Source organism: Vigna angularis, chromosome 3, assembly GCF_016808095.1.
Source record: "Vigna angularis cultivar LongXiaoDou No.4 chromosome 3, ASM1680809v1, whole genome shotgun sequence".
Classification (NCBI taxonomy): domain Eukaryota; kingdom Viridiplantae; phylum Streptophyta; class Magnoliopsida; order Fabales; family Fabaceae; genus Vigna; species Vigna angularis.
In genome coordinates, this window is record NC_068972.1 from 34,082,949 (window position 1) to 34,101,941 (window position 18,993).

Here is an 18,993-nt window from a genome sequence, read left to right on the forward strand (position 1 = left end):
TGGCAAAACTAAGATAGGCTATCTAGGTCATCGAATATCAGAGAGGGGTGTAGAAATGGATCAGGACAAAGTAAGGGTTGTGGTAGATTGGGAGAAGCCCAAGACGGTGAAGGCTTTGAGGGGATTTCTGGGCCTGACAGGGTACTATAGGCGGTTTGTGAAATATTATGGGAAAATTGCCAAACCTTTGACCGATCTTAAAAAAGGGCAGTTTACATGGAACAAGCAAGCGGAGGAAGCCATGTCAAGATTAAAGAAGGCCATTACCACTGCACCAATACTGGTTCTGCCGGACTTTGACCAGCTGTTCCATATTGAGTGTGATGCATCAGGAAGAGGGATGGGAACGGTTCTAACCCAAGGGAAGAGGCCCATTGCTTTCTTCAGCAAGGCGTTATCGGAGGGGTCGTTGAGTAAGTCTGTATATGAGAAGGAATTGATGGTGTTGGTCCTATCCATACAACACTGGAGGCCCTATCTCTTGGGTCAAAAATTTGTGGTCCACACTGATCAAAGGAGCTTGAAATACCTATTGGAGCAGCACATCACCACTCAGAATCAGCAGAATTGGATTGCGAAGCTCCTGGGTTATGACTTTGAGATTGTGTACAAGTCAGGAGTCACCAACAGGGTAGCAGACACCTTATCTCGGAAGGAGGAGGAGGACCCGGAGGAGGAAAAGGAATTGAGGATTGTGGCCAGACCTTATTGGCAAGATTTCGGGGAGATTCTGGAGGAGGTTGAAGCGGATGAAGCGTTAAGGAAAGTGATAGAAGACTTAAGAAAGGACCCCAACTCACATCCCTCGTTTACTCTAGAACACTATCGGTTACACTATAAGGGAAGGCTGGTGATTTCAGCCCGCTCGGCCTGGGTGCCTAAGTTGATGGCAGAGTTTCATACAACTCAAACCGGAGGTCATTCAGGGGTCTATCGGACTTATCGCAAGGTAGCACAATCTCTTTACTGGATAGGAATGAAGAAAGTCGTGACTGACTTTGTTGCAAGCTGCCTGGTATGCCAACAGCATAAATATTTGTCATCCTCTCCGCAGGGATTGCTGCAACCTTTACCCATACCCAACGCCGTTTGGGAGGAGATAAGTATGGATTTTATTGTGAAGTTGCCGAAGTCCCACGGGTATGATGCGGTGCTGGTAGTAGTGGACCTCCTCAGCAAATATGGACATTTCATACCACTGAAACATCCCTATTCTGCCCGCACCATAGCTGAGGTGTTTGTAAAGGAGATTGTCCAATTGCATAGGGTACCAATATCTATCGTGAGTGATAGGGATCCACTGTTTCTGAGTATTTTTTGGAAAGAGTTGTTTAAATTGCAGGGAATTCAACTGAAGATGAGCACAGCCTATCATCCTGAATCCGATGGTCAAACTGAGGTAGTAAACAGGGTGTTGGAAGGGTATCTGAGATGCTTTTGCTCAGAACAGCCAAAGGGATAGAGCATAGTACTACCCTGGGAGGAATATTGGTACAATACCAGCTATCAGGAGGCGGCGGGATGTACCCCATTTGAAGCAGTAGGAGATCTCCCCCTTCTTTGCACAGGTTCATACCAGGGGAGACCTTAGTGGAAGCAGTCGGCCAGGAGTTACAGACAAGGGACGAGGCACTAAAACAGCTAAAGTTCCATCTAGCAAGGGCTCAGGAACTAATGGTGAAGCAGGCCGACAAAGCAAGAAGACCAGCAGATGTGGAGGTGGGAGATTGGGTGTACTTGAAGATCAGACCACACCGACAGACTTCGATGCTATCCAGGCTGCATCCTAAACTAGCCGCTCGGTATTTTGGACCTTTCCAGGTCATACAGCAGATAGGAGAAGTGGCTTTTAAGCTTCAACTACCAGAGACCGCTCGGATACATCCAGTTTTCCATATGTCGCAATTGAAGAAGGTCGTGGGGGAGAAGAGTGTGGAGAAAGAATTGCTAATAGATTTACAGGTGGAGGGACCGTCTTTCTGGCCGGTCAGCGTTCTGGATAGAAGATAGGTACAACAAGGAGAGGACGAGCGACAGGAAGTGTTAATAGAATGGCAAGAGGGAGGACCGGACAGGGCGACATGGGAAGATGCCATGACCATCCAAGACCAATATCCAGACTTCAACCTTGAGGACAAGGTTGATCTTCAGGCGGTGGGTAATGTTAGGGGCTCGAAAGTGTATAAGAGAAGAAGGTATAAGAGGGAGAGAGAGGGGGACCGAATGGTAGAAGGCGGGGAACTAGTTGGCCGAGCGATAGACGAGGGAGGACGACCAGGCCGAACAGTAGAAGGCGGGGAGCTAGTTGGCCGAGCGGTACACGAGAGAGGACGACCAGGCCGCGAGAAAGCATCCTAACTGCCACAGCAATTAGGATGGGTGGGAAATTAAATAAAGTGATAAGAGAGATATTTTGAGAAGATATTCAGCAGAGAATAATTAGAGTAATAGAGCCATATCTCAGTATATTATTACGTATAAGTTAAATATAGTAAATAAGGCTAGAGATATTCTTATCGGATAATTATAATAAATAGTGTTATTTTATATTATTCTTTACCTTTATGGGAGGGAATTAATTAGTACAAATAAAGGGGAAACCTAGGGTTAAGGGTATGTTTTTGATTAGTGAGTTTTGTAAAGAGAGGTTATGTTCTCAGGTAACTGATGGAGATCTTGCTCCCAGTTATTATTTGTTTTCCTTGATACAGTTATTTCCATTTAATAAAGAGGTTTATTCAGCTATTTACCATTGTTCATTGTCTGTGAGAGTGTGAGTGGTTGTGTTTGGCTAGTTTACGTACTCAGGTACGTAACACACACGATATTCCTTGGACGTGACTTTTTAATCCAAATTCAAATCTCAAGAGGACTTGAGAATGATTGTTTTAGCAAGATCTTGGAACATAAATCCTTGATGTCTATTTGATACCATTGCAACTGGAGTAGGTGTTCTTATCTGTATTGATGCTGCTTCTATCAACAAATATAAGGTCACTTTCCAAGAATCTTGGTTGATATAGATCTACTAAAAGAACTGTCGGTGCAGGACTCGGTAAAAAGTAAAGGATTTGCTTTCTTTTTCTCTTTTTCTTAAGAAAGATTGTCTGAATTTTGCTCTCACGTCTTCTTTCAACCCATTCATAAAACTTTCCAGCAATTGTTTTCTCCCAAACCTTGAACAGAACCAACATATTTCTCAAACTTAGTAACATATTCTTCACCAAATTATCTTGCTTCAAAGCTCATGATGACTAGAAGGGATTACTCGACACAGGTTGAAATCCTCCATTAATGCCACCTTGAATTTTTCCAAACCCGTATTTGGGTTGCAAGATTCCCAACACTGAAACCACCTTAGTGCATCACTTTTTAATGCCACCATAGTTGCCTCCATTTATTCACCAAGCATAACCCATCACCCTATACCAAAAAAACGTTGGGGCTTTGTCGTCTACCAAACACAACTTCTCCCCAAAACAAACAGATTTGGATTTAGAACAATAACCACAAGAATATTTTTATTGATCTTAAAGAACTTCTCATCCAAACAGTTCTCAATTGAACAAATCCCAGGTATTTCAAGGAACCTGAACCCTTCCCACAGAACTATTCAATTTTCCTCTTAGTACTAACAAAAACAAACTTCCTCTATTAGTAGTCTTTACTCTACTAGACAGCTGACCCAACTATTACAAATTTAATTTTTCTTATGTTTTTCTCTGGTATGCGATTTTAATAGAAGGATGTCCTGTTCTATCAAAATCTTGCAATGCTACCTTCCATTGAATATGTATCTGCGAATAGATGTAAGTGAGAAAGAGTGATCATGCTTGTTAACCTGTAAAGATTGGTTTGGAGGCTGCTTGATATTAAATGTAAACTCCTCATTCCATGTTGGCTCTTTTGTCCTGCCATCAATTAATTTTACATAAATGAACCCAATCTAATTGGAAAACATTATACAAAGATACAGCTGAAGTTAAGACATTAAATTTTACATAAATGAACCCAATCAATTAATTTTACATAAATGAGCCCAATCTAATTGGAAAACATTATACAAAGATACAGCTGAAGTTAAGACATTAAATTTTAGCAAAGGAAGTAGAAGACAAGTACTCAGTGGGATTTTATGAATTAAAAACAAATGGTCCCTGCATGTTATTCTTGTATACATTTAGCCAATATACAAATTTGAAAGAAAATGATAATCCAAGATACTTCAAACTTAGGGAAATGCTTCCAGGGACAATATGAAAGATTTTTTAAAGAAAAGTCAAAACAGTCACATAGCACAAACTATGCAATGTAACATGGACTCTTAACCATGAGATGGTGGCCTTTGAATAAGTGAAATGAACAAAACAGAAATGTGATAAATGCTCACCCCCATTTGATACCGCTTTTAGCGGTCTGAGAATCCAGTTGTATGACAACATATGGGTCACTTGTTCCCTGGATGACACCAAAATAACCAATATAAATAATTAATAGAAATTATAGCAATAAGCAGTTGTATGAATTAACTAAAAATTTGGGGCAACAGGGATGATTGTCAGATACAAGTCGAAGTAAAATGTAGTACACATTTCATATCATTAGAGAACTATAATTAGGTTGGTAATTTAAAAGAAATAAAATAACCAACCCAGGGATCCATGGCAGGAAAATTGAACCCTTTTTTCAACTTTATAAAGAGTTGACCATCATAAATTTCATGAACAAATTCCCTGCAGATACCCAAAATAATGTTGTTAAACATGCCATTATTCTAAGGAAATCTTGTAAAAATAATACTACTGCAACAACAACAACAAGCCTTGTTTGATTAGATAAGGGCAACAACATAGGATCAAGTGACACCATCAAATTTGTTAGATACATTATAGATATATTTTATATATGGACTTGGACCCATGCCTATGTTGTGTTATGTATGATGTGTATATATGTTCCTCAATTTTTTAAATACATAAAAGGGGATTCTTTTACATGAATACATACCATTTATTTCTACATAGTATTTAGAGCCTAATAAAAAATTTGTGCCTTCCCATGGACCCAATGATCACTGATGCCAATTTTCTAAGAGAGGATACTCTTTGATTCACATCAAAGAGACGTTGAATGTCATTAGCAAAGATAAAATGAATTTACAATATATATAAGTGGGTGCAAATCTCATCTTACAAGCCGGTTTGTAGGATTAAATTAGCCTTTAAGAGTATATGGGAAAATGCAAACCTCACCTTATAAATTGGTTTTGTAAGGTTGATTTAGGCTTAAAGTCTACTTCCTAAGATCGTATAAGAGTCATTTGATGCCTAATGCCTATCTAGTGAAATTTGTAGTTTGTTATTTGTTGGGCCTATTGTGCTATTTGTCCGAACCACCCATTAATGTTTACTCCCATACTCAAGATGCATATGCCTAAACATGAGCGATGTGTGTTGAAGATCCCATATTAACTATAGATAAGACAAAATTACAGTATATAAGTGACTGTGTTAGGTTCCTGAGTATGAAACCTAACTATGAACACTAACAGTAGGTAGAAATAGTAAAGAAAGAATGAGTTCTATTATTCACAGCAATAGAATTCTCATTACAAAGAATGGTTGGGAGCATAACCTCCTTGGTTGGGAGCATAACCTCCCTCACAAGACCCAAAAGTGTCTGTCTGTACAATCCAATTCCAAAAACTCCCTTTGACAACATAACAGAGTACTATTTATACAATTCTTCTTTCTTCTATCCTAAACCCATTACCCATTATATCCTCTCATCCTATATCCTCTCATCCTATATCCTATCATTACACCCCGCTGCAAAACAACCTTGTCCTCAAGGTTGGAATCGGGAAGCTTGATCTCATGGCTCCTCTTCATCATCGTGTTACCATATGAAAGGAACCCACTGTTTATGCCCTCTCATCCTAATTCAAGTCAGGAGGCTGGGGTGGTGGCAAATCCTCCCCCACACCTGAAACACCTTCCCTCCTCTCTCCGTTTCAGGAATTCTGAGTAAGGCAGATTCTGGGCGTTCAGTACTGACCCCACACTCTCGGCGACTCCCGATCTGCCTGGGTGATTAGCCTCGGACCGCTCGGTGACTCCTGATCGGTCTGGGTTATAGTGATTGGCCTCGGACTGCTCAACAACTCTCGATCGGCCTGGGTTATAGTGATTGGTCTCGGACCGTGTCACCTCACCGCTCGTTCATCCCCAAGACGACTGGTCTTCTATCCCGCCCCCGTTCCCCACCTTTGCGCCTCCCTGGAACTCTTCAACATCCCTTGTGATCCGCATCGCCACCATTAATTCATGTGGGTCATGCGGTCGGACTTGATTCCAGATGTCCTCTTGCAATCCCGCAAGAAAATATCTTAATAGCTGCTCGTCCAGCACTCTCTTCGTTCGACCCGCCAATATCTTGAAGTCTTGTACATACTCATCCAGCGTCCTTATCTGTTTCGATGCCGTCAAACGCTTAACAATGGTTCCAAACCTTATCACCAAGGCTTCCTTCAAACCATCCCAAGAAAGTTTCTTGGTTTTAGCCTTCCAGAATCTGAACCAATACCCTACACTTCCCTTCATACTAATGTGCGTCAGACGCACCTTTTCTTCCTCCGTCACCACTTGAAGTTCGAAGAATTTCTTAGCGCGATTGATCCAATTCAATGGGTCGAGTCCCTCGAAGATGGGTAATTCCCCTTGCTTCCTACCACTGTATTGCCCCGACGCACCTTTTCTTCCTCCGTCACCACTTGAAGTTCGAAGAACTTCTTAGCGCGATTGATCCAATTCAATGGGTCGAGTCTCTCGAAGATGGGTAATTCCCCTTGCTTCCTCCCACTGTATTGCCCCTCATGATGTTTAACTTTTCTTCCACCATTGTTTTCTTCTCGTGTGTCCCTCCTGTCCTCATCAACGGACACTTGGCTCCCATTTGAGTGTCCATCCTGGTTCCTGTTTCGTCCACCCAATATTTGCATGATTTCTTGTAAGTCTTGACGCATCGCGGCCATTTCTTGCCATATTTCTTTTCCATTCTGCCATGCTCCTTTTGCCGGTCCTCCTCTCCAAGGTATTGTCTCTTCCTTCCCTCATGCTTATCCTTCCTTCGATTCTATTCTCCAAAGCGGTAGCTTGCCCACCGTCTTGCTCTGCCTTTAATTGGATCCGGCAGATCGGACCAATTTGTTAGGTTTCTGAGTATGAAACCTAACTATGAACAATAACAGTAGGTAGAAACAATAAAGAAAGAATGAGTTCTATTATTCACAGCAATAGAATTCTCTTTACAAAGAATGATTGGGAGCATAACCTCCCTCACAGGACCCAAAAGTGCCTATCTGTACAATCCAATTCCAAAAACTCCCCTCTAACAACATAACAAAGTACTATTTATACAATTTCTCTTTCTTCTATCCTAAACCCATTACCCATTATATCCTCTCGCCCTATATCCTATCAGACTGCAAATCTCACCTTAAAGGTCAATTTTGTAGGATTGAGTTAGGTTTAAAATTCACTTATTAAGAGATATCGTATGCGTTTTTTCCAAAAAAAAAAACATGTCTTAAAGCATCTAAATATTTATAGGACATCTCATTCAATTGAATACCCCAAAACAACAAAAAACTGGAAGTCCAATTTCTTCCATAGAGATTTATCTTCATTCGAAAGAGCACTAACTTCCTTTTTATAAAGATCTGGTATTTTTAACTAAGGAACCATAACTCCATAGATGTGGACCAAGAAAAGTAGTTTGTCTAGGTCCAGTTTAGTTGTAGTGCTAATAGTAGGAGTAGAATAAAAAAAGGAGCAAAAGTAGTGTAAGTTATTCCAGAGACAAAGCCATAAACAAATTTGTGAAGAGAGGGAAAGACCCAAAGGCATGAGGAGACAACCTTGACTAGCTATATAAGTGCATTGAACCAAGAAGACAAGGGTAGAAACATGCTCAAAAGACACAACAAGATAAACAACAACAAACATTTGTCATTCTGACACTAGGACGGAGCACCTTGGACACGCGCGCACACACCTAATGCAAGGTTGACAAGGATCACTGCATGGTAAGGCATCACGCAACCACCAGATTTGAGTCATACTCCTTAAGACACACCTAACCTTGACTTCATCAAACAAAATGGCGACAACAAACAACAAATGGAGACAACAGAAAGTGGTGGTCCAGCTACATGGCTCTTAATACCAACTTGAATTTGAATGTGATTAAAAAACATTGATTTACATACTCAGCTAATGTATATTTTCTATTTATGAAGTAGGAAAGAGTACATTACAGAGAAAAGTTATATCCTATAAGACTCAACGAGTTATGCTATGTACATATACCCAAAAAACAAGTTTAGAGAAGTTGTACAATACAATAATAATCATAAGTTTAACAAATATTTTAGAGGAGATTGGAGGCTAACGAATTCCAAACCCATTGACACAACTATAGATCCCAATGTTAAACTACTAATATGTTAGGAAGAGCCACCTTCAAATCTTGAGAGATACACGAGACTGGTTGGAAACTAATCTTGATATCTCCTTTGTGCTTTGTGTGTTCAGTCAGTTTCTTAATGCATCATGTGCAAGAAATTGGAATTAAATCCATTCACGTTCTTAAGTACATTAAAGAAGCCCCTATACAATAATCATACTCAAGTTGTAGGATACTCAGATGCAGATTGAAAAGCTGCACCTACTAACAAGTGATCCACATCCAAATAAGAAGTAGAGTTTAGTGGCAAGATCGAACAAAAAAAGTAGAGAACAAAAATATGGCTTCTGCCTCTTGTAAGCTTATTTGACTCAAATAGCCTCTTAAAGAACTAAGATTTGGAAAGTTACAAGATGATTCTCATTTGTGATAAACAAGTTGCTATTCATATTGCCTCAAGTTTATTATTTCACAAGACGACCAAACATATTCAAATATACTATCACTTCACCAAGAAAAGATTTTACATAGAGACATTAGCACTCAATTTGTTAATTTTAATGATCAACTAGCAAGTATCTTCACCAAATCATTGTAGGGCCCTATGATTGACTATATACATTACAAGCTTGGTATATATGATTTCTATGTTTTGGTTTGAGAGGGGTGTATTAGTTATATTTTGTAAGGGCTTGAGTCCATCCCTATGAAATATTAGGGGAGTAATTTTGCATGTGTTCCTCAATTTTGCTAATACATGCAAGGGGGTTCTATCATATGAATATAAGTCATTTCTCACCAAAAGACTATATAAAAAATGCATTTGATATGGTCAAGTAATAAAAGTGTCAAAAAGCTATTTCTGGTTTTATTCGTGGAGGATAAATTGCTCTTCAAAAGAATACATAGACATAATAACTGAAAATCCTGATTTATGATGGATATAATATATCCCTACAATTCAGGACCGATGAGCATGTACAATAAATATAAAATATAATGTCAGCCTATCACTCATCCTATCTATCCTCCTAATTATGAAATTAATTTTTTCTAATTATGTAATTAATTAAAACTGTACAAGAAAATATTAATTGTAGTATACATCAAGGAATTCTGACAAAAAGAACAGCGGCTGCATGTGCAACCATGAAACTTAGGAATGCAAATGAATCATACTCAGAAAGGTAGACTGTCTTGCAACCAGCAGCATCAACTTCCCTCCTGCCTATATTTTCCTGCAACATATTGTAATGGGGAGAAAAAGAAAAGGTTTGAAAAGGAGTTTGGAAATATCATTAAAAGAAACCATTATTTTCATTGTAACAGTGATCGATTTATTCCATTCAACTCATAATATCATGAAGAAATAGCAAGAATCATATAATTAGCATACATATTTATCTATTTCTGTTTTCATTTCAACGTCTATAATTAAACCATATGTTATAAACTTACTAATAATTTTATATTAGCTTATTTTTCACAACAGAAGAGTAAAATATATAAAAATAATTCCTGAAATTTAGTCTTTCAATTAACAACATTACCTAACTACATTAGAGATCAAATTAATTGACGACCAAGTACCAAATTGAATAACACATGCCTAAGTTGAGGTCTAAAGTGACTGTCCGCAATTACCTAACGGATATTATCAATTTCAAGCAACAAAAATTCTTTCTCTAAAGCTCATGGAATAAGATGGTCAATTGTTATAATTTCCTATGCTTCTTCTAGTAGTAACATAGCGCAACCCATCAGACTAAAGATAATCACCAAAAGGCCCAGCCATTTTCAAGGACTATTTGACTCTGTATGCTGAGAAATAGACGATAGGTACTAGAACAAAACATAGTTGCAACAGCCACATGCTTATATGAAATATCTTTCACATATTCTATTTTCTGTTTTCGGATTTCACCGACCAACAATCATTGGATTTATAACTACATTAAACATTTGATTGAGAAATGAGAAATGGAGGAGAATTATCTTTTGCCTTGAATTAGCAATATCTTAGTATACTCTTAGAATATTTTCCCTATCCACTAGTCCAACCTATCAGGCCAGAGCACAACATAAAAAAATTGTCACTAACCATTTGGAGCATACTATCCAACATCTTACACAAACACAATCTACCCATACCCACACATTATGACCTAACTCTGAAGGTTAAGGCATTCTAAACCATTTAGACACCTGCACCACCTACTCCACTACCTCTTTATAAACCAATTCTTCCTCAATATCTGTTAGGGATGGAGAGTTTACGAGTGAAGGAATAAAACATTAAATGCCTAATTGCCTTAACTGCCTAAGCAGTTAGGAAGAGCAGGGGTATTGGTTGTATAAATAGCAAATAATCAATTGTAGTGGGGGGTCGATTGTTTTGATTGTAGTCTAATAGGGTTTGTCATCCTGAGGAGGGAGGTTAGGCTCTCTAGAGGGAGGTTATGTTCCCAAACCCAGTTCTTGTAAAGAGATTCGTTTACGATGAATAATAGCAAAACTCATTCTTTCATTTCTGTTTCTATCTTTTGAGTGTTTTCTTGTTAGGTTCCAAACCCGAAACCTAACAATTGGTCTGACCTGCCGTTTCGAAGTGGGGGTGAAGGATCAAGAAATTGTCGGATCCCAAATTGGGCGCAAGAACGAGTTATGGAGAGAACGACGAAGGGAGGACTGGAGGCGTTGGAGATTACGATGGAAGGGGTGAAGGCTGAGTCCGCCGCTGTACGACGGGAACTGCAACAATTAATACGGATGATGGAGGCGCGGTCTAATAACCATGATAGAGACTCGGATGGAAGTCAAACATCCGTAAATGATAATCCGGGGAGGCGCGATGAGGACACTGGAGGAAGAGGGAGCGGCGATCATCAAGGGGTGCAACATAACTGGAGGAAGAGGGTGGACTTACCCATGTTCGAAGGGCTGGAACCTCACAGTTGGATCAATCGGGCGGAACGATTTTTCGATATCCAGAAGGTAGCGGAGGAAGATAAGGTGGAACTCGCGTATATCAGCATGGAGGGCAGCGCGAGTTACTGGTTCAAGTTCTGGAAGGAAAAGGCCACCAATCGTTCATGGGAGGGCCTTAAGGCAGCCATGATCGGCCGATTTTGGAGTGGATTTCGGGGGTCTGTATTCGAACGAATGGCGATGTTGCGGCAGGAGGGAACCGTGGAAGAGTACATTCGCGAATTTGAGGTGTTGGTAGGACAAACACGTGGCATACCGGAGGAGCAGGTGTTGGGTTATTTCCTTGTCGGGTTGCGCGAGGACATCAAGGGGCAGGTGCGCATTCAGGACCCGCAGGAGTTGACGGTGGCGATGAGAATCGCGAGAGACATGGAGGACGTGGCGCTCATGACGAAAGGGGGAAGTTGGAATGCGACCAAGAATTTGCAATCGTGGGAAGAAGCGATCGGGGCAGACACAAGAAACGAGATCAATCACCCAAATCCGAGTCGATCGAGCGGGGCAGAAAGCGGACGATCGGTGAGAAGAGAAGAAGTCGCAACGAGTAGTGTAATGAAACCGAACGGTAAGGTGGGGCAACCAAACAGTATGGGCGGGAGCGACAATAGAGGCCGAACGGTGAGGAACCTGCCCTATCCTAAGTTCCTGAAGAGAAAAGAAGAGGGACGATGTTTTCGATGTGGAGGACCATTCGCGCCCGGTCACCATTGTCCAGAAAGGAGCCTGCGGGTGGTACTCTTAGCAGAGAATGAGGAAGACGATGAAGAGGAGGATTTGCCACCACCCAAGCCTCTTGATCAAGCCGAACGGTAACGGGGAACAACCGAACAGTATCAACAAGATAGACCGAGGGATTGCGATAACAGACCGAGCGGTTAATGGGTAGCGATAACAGACCGAGCGGTTAAGGGGTAGCGATAACAGACCGAGCGGCCGAACGGTATCAGCAGGAGAGACCGAGTGGACAAGTTTCCCGTTTCCAACCTTGAGGACAAGGTTGTTCGGCAGCGGGGTGTAATGTTAGGGATGGAGAGTTTACGAGTGAAGGAATAAAACATTAAATGCCTAACTGCCTTAACTGCCTTAGCAGTTAGGAAGAGCAAGGTTATTGGTTGTATAAATAGAAAATAATCAATTGTAGTGGGGGGTCGATTGTTTTGATTGTAGTCTAACAGGGTTTGTCATCCTGAGGAGGGAGGTTAGGCTCTCTAGAGGGAGGTTATGTTCCCAAATCCAGTCCTTGTAAAGAGATTCGTTTACGATGAATAATAGCAAAACTCATTCTTTCATTTCTGTTTCTATCTTTTGAGTGTTTTCTTGTTAGATTCCAAACCCAGGAACCTAACAATATCCCACCACCCTCCAATCGGGTTGGAAGTTCTACATTTTGATGGTAATGATCCCCTGGGGTGGATTTTCTAAAACCAACCAATTCTTTGACTATAAGTGTACTCCAAGCAATGAATGTATCACCGCCTCTTTCAACATGGACAGACCTGCATTAAGTTAGTCCCAATGGACGTTTTGGAATGGCTTTATCACTTCTTGATCGAGTCTTCTTCATGATATAGAAATTTGTTCGCCACCATCTTTATACAATGACCCTTGAACATAGTCCTACTTTCTTTTCTTTGTTTCAACAAATCACTTAGGACCTGCTTCTTTCATAGAATATACCATACATTAGGAAATCATTTTCTTTCAAGTGAATATATAGCTCATCCATAATAGACCTTGTGTTTCATTGTTCCGTACTAGAATTGCATCAAAGACTTGCTCCCCTCTACTATTGTTGATATTCATCCTTTACTTCAGCCTCTTTCAATCCTTGACTCCAAGATTGACCTCCCCACTTCTCCTCCCACCAAGCTTGTTCTTGTTTACTGGATCGTCATCTCACCCCAAGATAACAACTGGGAGAACTAGATGAGCTCCACACTACTTTCCAAAGAATAAGTGGGCTTGAGAACCGCTAGTCCACAAAGGGAGCAAGACACGATGGGGAAGAGTATATGTGATAAAGAAGAATTGGATGACTGAGGTGACATAACTAATGGGTAGGACAGTTAGAGGAGAGAGTATACTATTTTGTGGGAGAAAATCAATCATGGAGGGAGAAAGGATAGCTAAGGAGGCCCTTTTTTCCTGAAGGAGAGGAGGAGGAATTGCTTGGGCTGTTTTATAGGAGCCTAGCTCAGTGCAGTGGGATTTGTTATCCTTCTGTATTTTGCTTTCATTGACAAATAATACAAATGTGAGTGATTACTTCCTTTTTCTACTTTCTTCTGTAACAGTGTGATTGTTACCAGAAAGGCCGAACAATTTCAAGGATTATATTTGATACCAGATCAAAGAGAATCACCAAAAGGCCTAACAATTTCAAGGATTATATTTGACTCTATGGTAAGGAAAAGAGGATCACTAGAAGGCACTACAACAAAAGCTAGTTGCAATGGACACATGCTTTTACGAAATAACTTTTACAGATTCTACTTTCTGTTTCCGGATTTCGTGCACGACCAACAATTAGATTTTTAAATCTGGTAGGCTTTGTTCAATTGAATGGATTTGGGGAAGAGTGATTGAATAGATTTGAGAGGATTTGAAGGTAAATTTTTTTGTTGTTTATTTGAGTGGATTTGGAGGTAAGTGAGAGTGGATTTGGAAGTAAAGTTTGTGAGAATTAGTGTAGGATTTGATTGATGTAACAAATTAAAAAAATTTACTTCCAAATTCACTCAAATAAACAACAAAAAACTTACCTTCAAATTCTCTCAAATCCATTCAATCACTCTCTCCCAAATCCATTCAAGTGAACAAAATGTTAAAGATCTGATGGAGAAAATAGAAGAAGAATTATTTGTTATCGTGAATTGGCAATAGCCTAGTATAACCTTATAACTGTTTTCCCTATGATCTCCCCTGTCTTTTAGAAGGGACTAGAAACCTGCTAAGCTGTATTAAGTTTATAACATTATTGTACAACTTTTACCTTCTGGAGGGTAGATTCCCTTGGTCTAATGGTGAGTTGTGATTGTTTGTGTCGGTTATATATTCTCCCTACTATGCATTCTGAAAATTAATGAATTGAGCATTCTCAGCTATGCCTATTTGGTAGTAGTCACCTTTTGGTCCCTTATATCCAAATTTGTGTAAGAGTGTATGGACTAATTTGATACTAAAAGAATTAGTAAAAAATATATATTAGAAAAAATTGTATTTCCATTGATATTAAAATTGTACAGCAATGATAAAATGATAAGAAAAATTAAAAAAATACTACCAAATCAGTCACTAAAATTTTATAATTGTAATTAAAAATCAATCTCAATCCTGAAATTTTATTAGAAAATAGATTACGTAAATATAGTGTAAGACAATTATATACTGTTATTCAATCACAATTGCCTACTACAAGTTTGATGATTTTTTTAATACCTTGAGAAAATATTAACTGTTTACATTCTTTTAACGTTAAAAATGAGATTTTAAAATGGCACTCTTGCCATCCCAAAATGACTTCAATATTGCCTAAAGAATAAATCAAGGCGATATTAATCATACTGTTCTTAGTATGCTCCAATTAAGTTAACATAAACACCACTAGGAGTAATCAAATGACCAATTATCACAATTATAATTAATATTAATATTATTATATTCAATATTATTAATATTATTATAACAATATATAAATATAAAATATACAATAAGATCTATCAATATAATCTTAGCCTTAGCCAAAAACTAAATAAAAAAAACTCTTCTAGCACTGCAATTATGAACTATTAGCACAGCTTCACTATTCCCGAAAGTTTCTTCTATTTTCTACAGAAAAGAACAAAAAGAACACGTACAGGTGGAGTTGTGTATGCTTCGAAAGCGAAACCAGCGAGAATAACCGCAAGATTGATATCGAACGGAGGCCGATCATCGTCCTCAGGAACAGAAACCCGCTGAAGCTGGGAACCAGTTTTTGAGGAGCAGCAGATTGAAGGAACTCGCCTCCTCCGCGCGGTCGAGAAAACGCGCAATTTTCCGAGAAAACGAGGAGGAAAGGTGCGAGAAAATATTGGCCTGCGAGGAGGCGGAAGCGTGGAACAAAGAGGAGAGAGAGCGTAACGGAATTGGACGGAGGACATTTTCTTGTTACATTACAAGAGGCGGGAAGAGAGAAAGATAATAAACATTAATAGAAGAAATAGAAGGAAGGGAGTGGCAAAAGGTGTAATTAAGAGGAATGGAAAGGGTAAATGGTTGAGAATAGACAGTGGATTTTCGTGTATAGCCAAGGGAAGAAGTGTGCTCGTTTCTGGTTAGTTCTGGAAAGCATGTCAACAGGTTTCTTTCCATGGACGGTGACACTTTTCTACGGCTTTTATTCCTTTATTTTTTATTTATATAGGTGTGTTTAATGTTATAATTTAAGGGCTTCTTTTACACGTGAAGAAACAAATTACTTTCTTTTTCTAATTATGATTAATTTTTAATAACTAAAAATTATGTAACGTGAAACACAGTGATAAAAAAAATAATTCTTTTGAACTAGCGAAAAGACGTATGCGCTAATTATGATTAACTTTTAATAACTAAGAATTATTTAATAGTTAACCACTATGAAACGTGAAACGCAATATAAAAAAATAATTCTTTTGAATTAGTGAAAATATGTCATTGTTTCGTAATTATTTGTTATTGTATGTATTTTCTTGTCTATTTCACTTTTAATTAAAATTATTAAATTAAAATGAATTAATTCTGTTAATTCTGTCTCAATTTTTTTCTAAAATAAAATAATAATATTTTTTCCAAAATTAAAATCAAATTTATTATTTATATAAATATTTTACTGGTATTTATATTAAAATTTAGTTTTATATCAAATATTTTTGAAATTATTTTTAAATTAACACTCATAATATTATTGAATTTCATTTAAATTAATAATTTTTAATCTTATAAAAAATATAGATTAATAATATAATAATTTTAAATATTTACTTTTTAAAATAAAATTTGAATTTATTTAATAAATATAATAATATCTATACGATAAAGTAACGTCTGACTTCAAATAAAATAAAATATAAATAAATATTTATCTGACTTAAAAATAGTAAAATTTAAAATGAAAATAATTTAAAAACAAGTTTTATTATATAATTTAAATATAAAAAATATACAATCATTAACTTTCAGTTTAAAAATAATTATTTAATTAGTTTTGAAATAAAGATAAATTATTATGTAATAATTAAAAACATGGATACTCATTTTTCTCAAAACAAGTATTAAAAAAAGTTTTATAGCTGTTGTTTGGAAAAGAAGTTATGTAAGCCTTATTTGAAAGTATTTATTTATCTATAACATTAATAAATGAGATTTTCCTTGTATATAAATTACTACAAGTGATGATATCACTTTTTGTATTTAATCGTTTTTTAACTTAAGCGTTCTATTAAATTAAAATAAATGTCTACAATAGAAAAATATTTACAAAACAAACAAAAATTATTTATAATAAAATTTAAAAAAAAAATAGTTGCATTTACTTTTAAATTATAATAATAATTTTATTGCTTTTTGTTATTATAAAATATAAGTTGACACAAACCCATGTTTTCATAACAAATTATAAAATTACAAAATTAAAACATTTTTTTAAATTATTTTTACCTTTTAAAATAAAGTATATGGTTACATGAGTGAATATGTGAAAATGAGAGTGTTTATTGCGAGAAAGGAAACATTGAATGAAGATGTGGCTCTTGTGATAAAGTGTTACAACTGAGAACGTGATGGTGCCCCTATCTATGAGTTAGGGTTTCTGTGTGAAGATTGTCAGAGCAAGCGGCCCGTGGATGGAGTCAGAACGTTATTTTTCCACCAGTGGTTAGGTTGTGCAGTAAACTTTAATTCTTATAATTTATTTATGTACAAGACCTACAAAACATATGTAATGAAAGTTGTAATACATCATTAATATCATCTTCTTCAGACATGATCAAAATCAACTTCTTTAAAGTTTTGCTTAATTTTCCAATTTCAACAAATTCCACATTTACAATACCTTTTTCAAGATACCTAAAACTCATTTACTGTTATGCTCGAGCAATAATTGTCCACCACTCTATGAAAACTTTTCAAATGCATCAACACGTTGTCTACAACTCAATGCTTTCAAGTCGATTAGAAAAAATAAGCACACTTGTCTGTAATCAACAACTCATTCTTCAAATGGTGTCTAATCTCATCGATGCATATAAAGGGTAAGTGAATTAATCTAACAAAACAAATGTTTTTCTCCTATATATATGAAGCTCGTTTTGTGTTTACATTAGAAAAATGTCATAGTGACATTTATAAATGTTAGTGAGACATAAAAAAATTCTGAGGATTTTTTTCCTACAAATTATGTTTTCTTCCTGCACTTTTAGCGGGAAAACATTAGAAGAAGTGGCATTATGAGTAATTTCAAGTTTATATTTTTTTTTTCGAGAATAAGCTCATTCTTTTACTCTCATGTTGTATAATTGAGTAACATTTTGCTTTGTTACATCTTCTTGTATTTTATGTATGAAGTTGTTATGTTTTTTTGTCAAAGTGTTGTTTTGTTAAGTACTAATAATGAGTATTTTCTTTTTTTGAGATGATTTTGGTAAAATTTTGGACTTTGAATGAAAGATGGTGTAAGTTGATTCTAATACTAACAAAATTACTAGTTATGAGATGTATATAAGTTTTTTATAGAGAAATATTGTTGAAGATTTACTAAATAGACTTCCAAGAGAGAAGTGAGTCACATTAGATAAAGTTAAAAAATCTTTCTAGACAAAGTTTTCCTCAATCCCCCCTTCTTAGACAAAATTTTCCTCAGTCCCTTTATACAAATTTTCTTTAGAAATCTTCAATAATGTTAATATTCTACCATAGAATATCGCTCGGTCTTCATCTTTTTTTCACCCTAGTTTTTTCTGGTACCTTTTGCACAAGGTTGATCATTTATTCAACATTCTTATACATATAGGATTTTGTGGTTGAGATTGATTTATAAGTTATCATCATTTTGAGTTTCATCACAACTTCATCTCCAAGTTGGTGTATTATGCTCTCAACAGCCAAACTATCGCGCCCTTGTTGGAGAACTCCAAGTTTTGATGAGAGAGAGGAGAATTTATAGTTTTAAAGTTGCAATTGCCTTTTGAACTTTGATCAGTGCACAAATTGGTTTAAAAGCTTCACAAGTGGTTGGTATTTGATTGCAAACTTTGATTGACACAATTATATATCCACAATTTTTTTAATAAAATACTCATCATAAAAAATAATTTAATATAGAAAATAGATGGAGTATGAAACTAACACTCCTTAAATGCTTTGCAAAATTTTGATCATAAATGTTCATGATACTACGAGCAAGATGATTATTGATTGTGATTAAATATCTTTTACACAAGGTGATGATAGTATAAAATGTAAAAGTTTGATAAATTTTATCTCATCCCACGGTGGACACCAAATGTTCTTATCAGAATTTTG

At 37.0% G+C, this 18,993-nt stretch overlaps 1 protein-coding gene across 3 annotated transcripts in view; it reads right to left on the minus strand.

Annotated features, from left to right (window-relative positions):
* LOC108325976 (uncharacterized) overlaps positions 1–15,811 on the minus strand; it is a 53,671-nt gene extending 37,860 nt beyond the window's left edge. The window contains exons 1-5 of one of the 3 annotated variants that reach the window (XM_017559159.2): positions 15,312–15,805; positions 9,646–9,704; positions 4,652–4,733; positions 4,391–4,458; positions 3,842–3,911 (exon numbers count right to left, since the gene is read on the minus strand). In XM_017559159.2, the coding sequence (XP_017414648.1) occupies positions 3,842–3,911; positions 4,391–4,458; positions 4,652–4,733; positions 9,646–9,704; positions 15,312–15,596 (564 nt within the window). In that variant the 5' untranslated portion in view covers positions 15,597–15,805. Of the gene's footprint in view, positions 1–3,841; positions 3,912–4,390; positions 4,459–4,651; positions 4,734–9,645; positions 9,705–15,311 lie in introns of all 3 variants that reach the window. The other 2 variants (XM_052874191.1, XM_052874192.1) reach the window with 2 other exon arrangements.
* Positions 15,812–18,993: the final 3,182 nt, after the last annotated feature.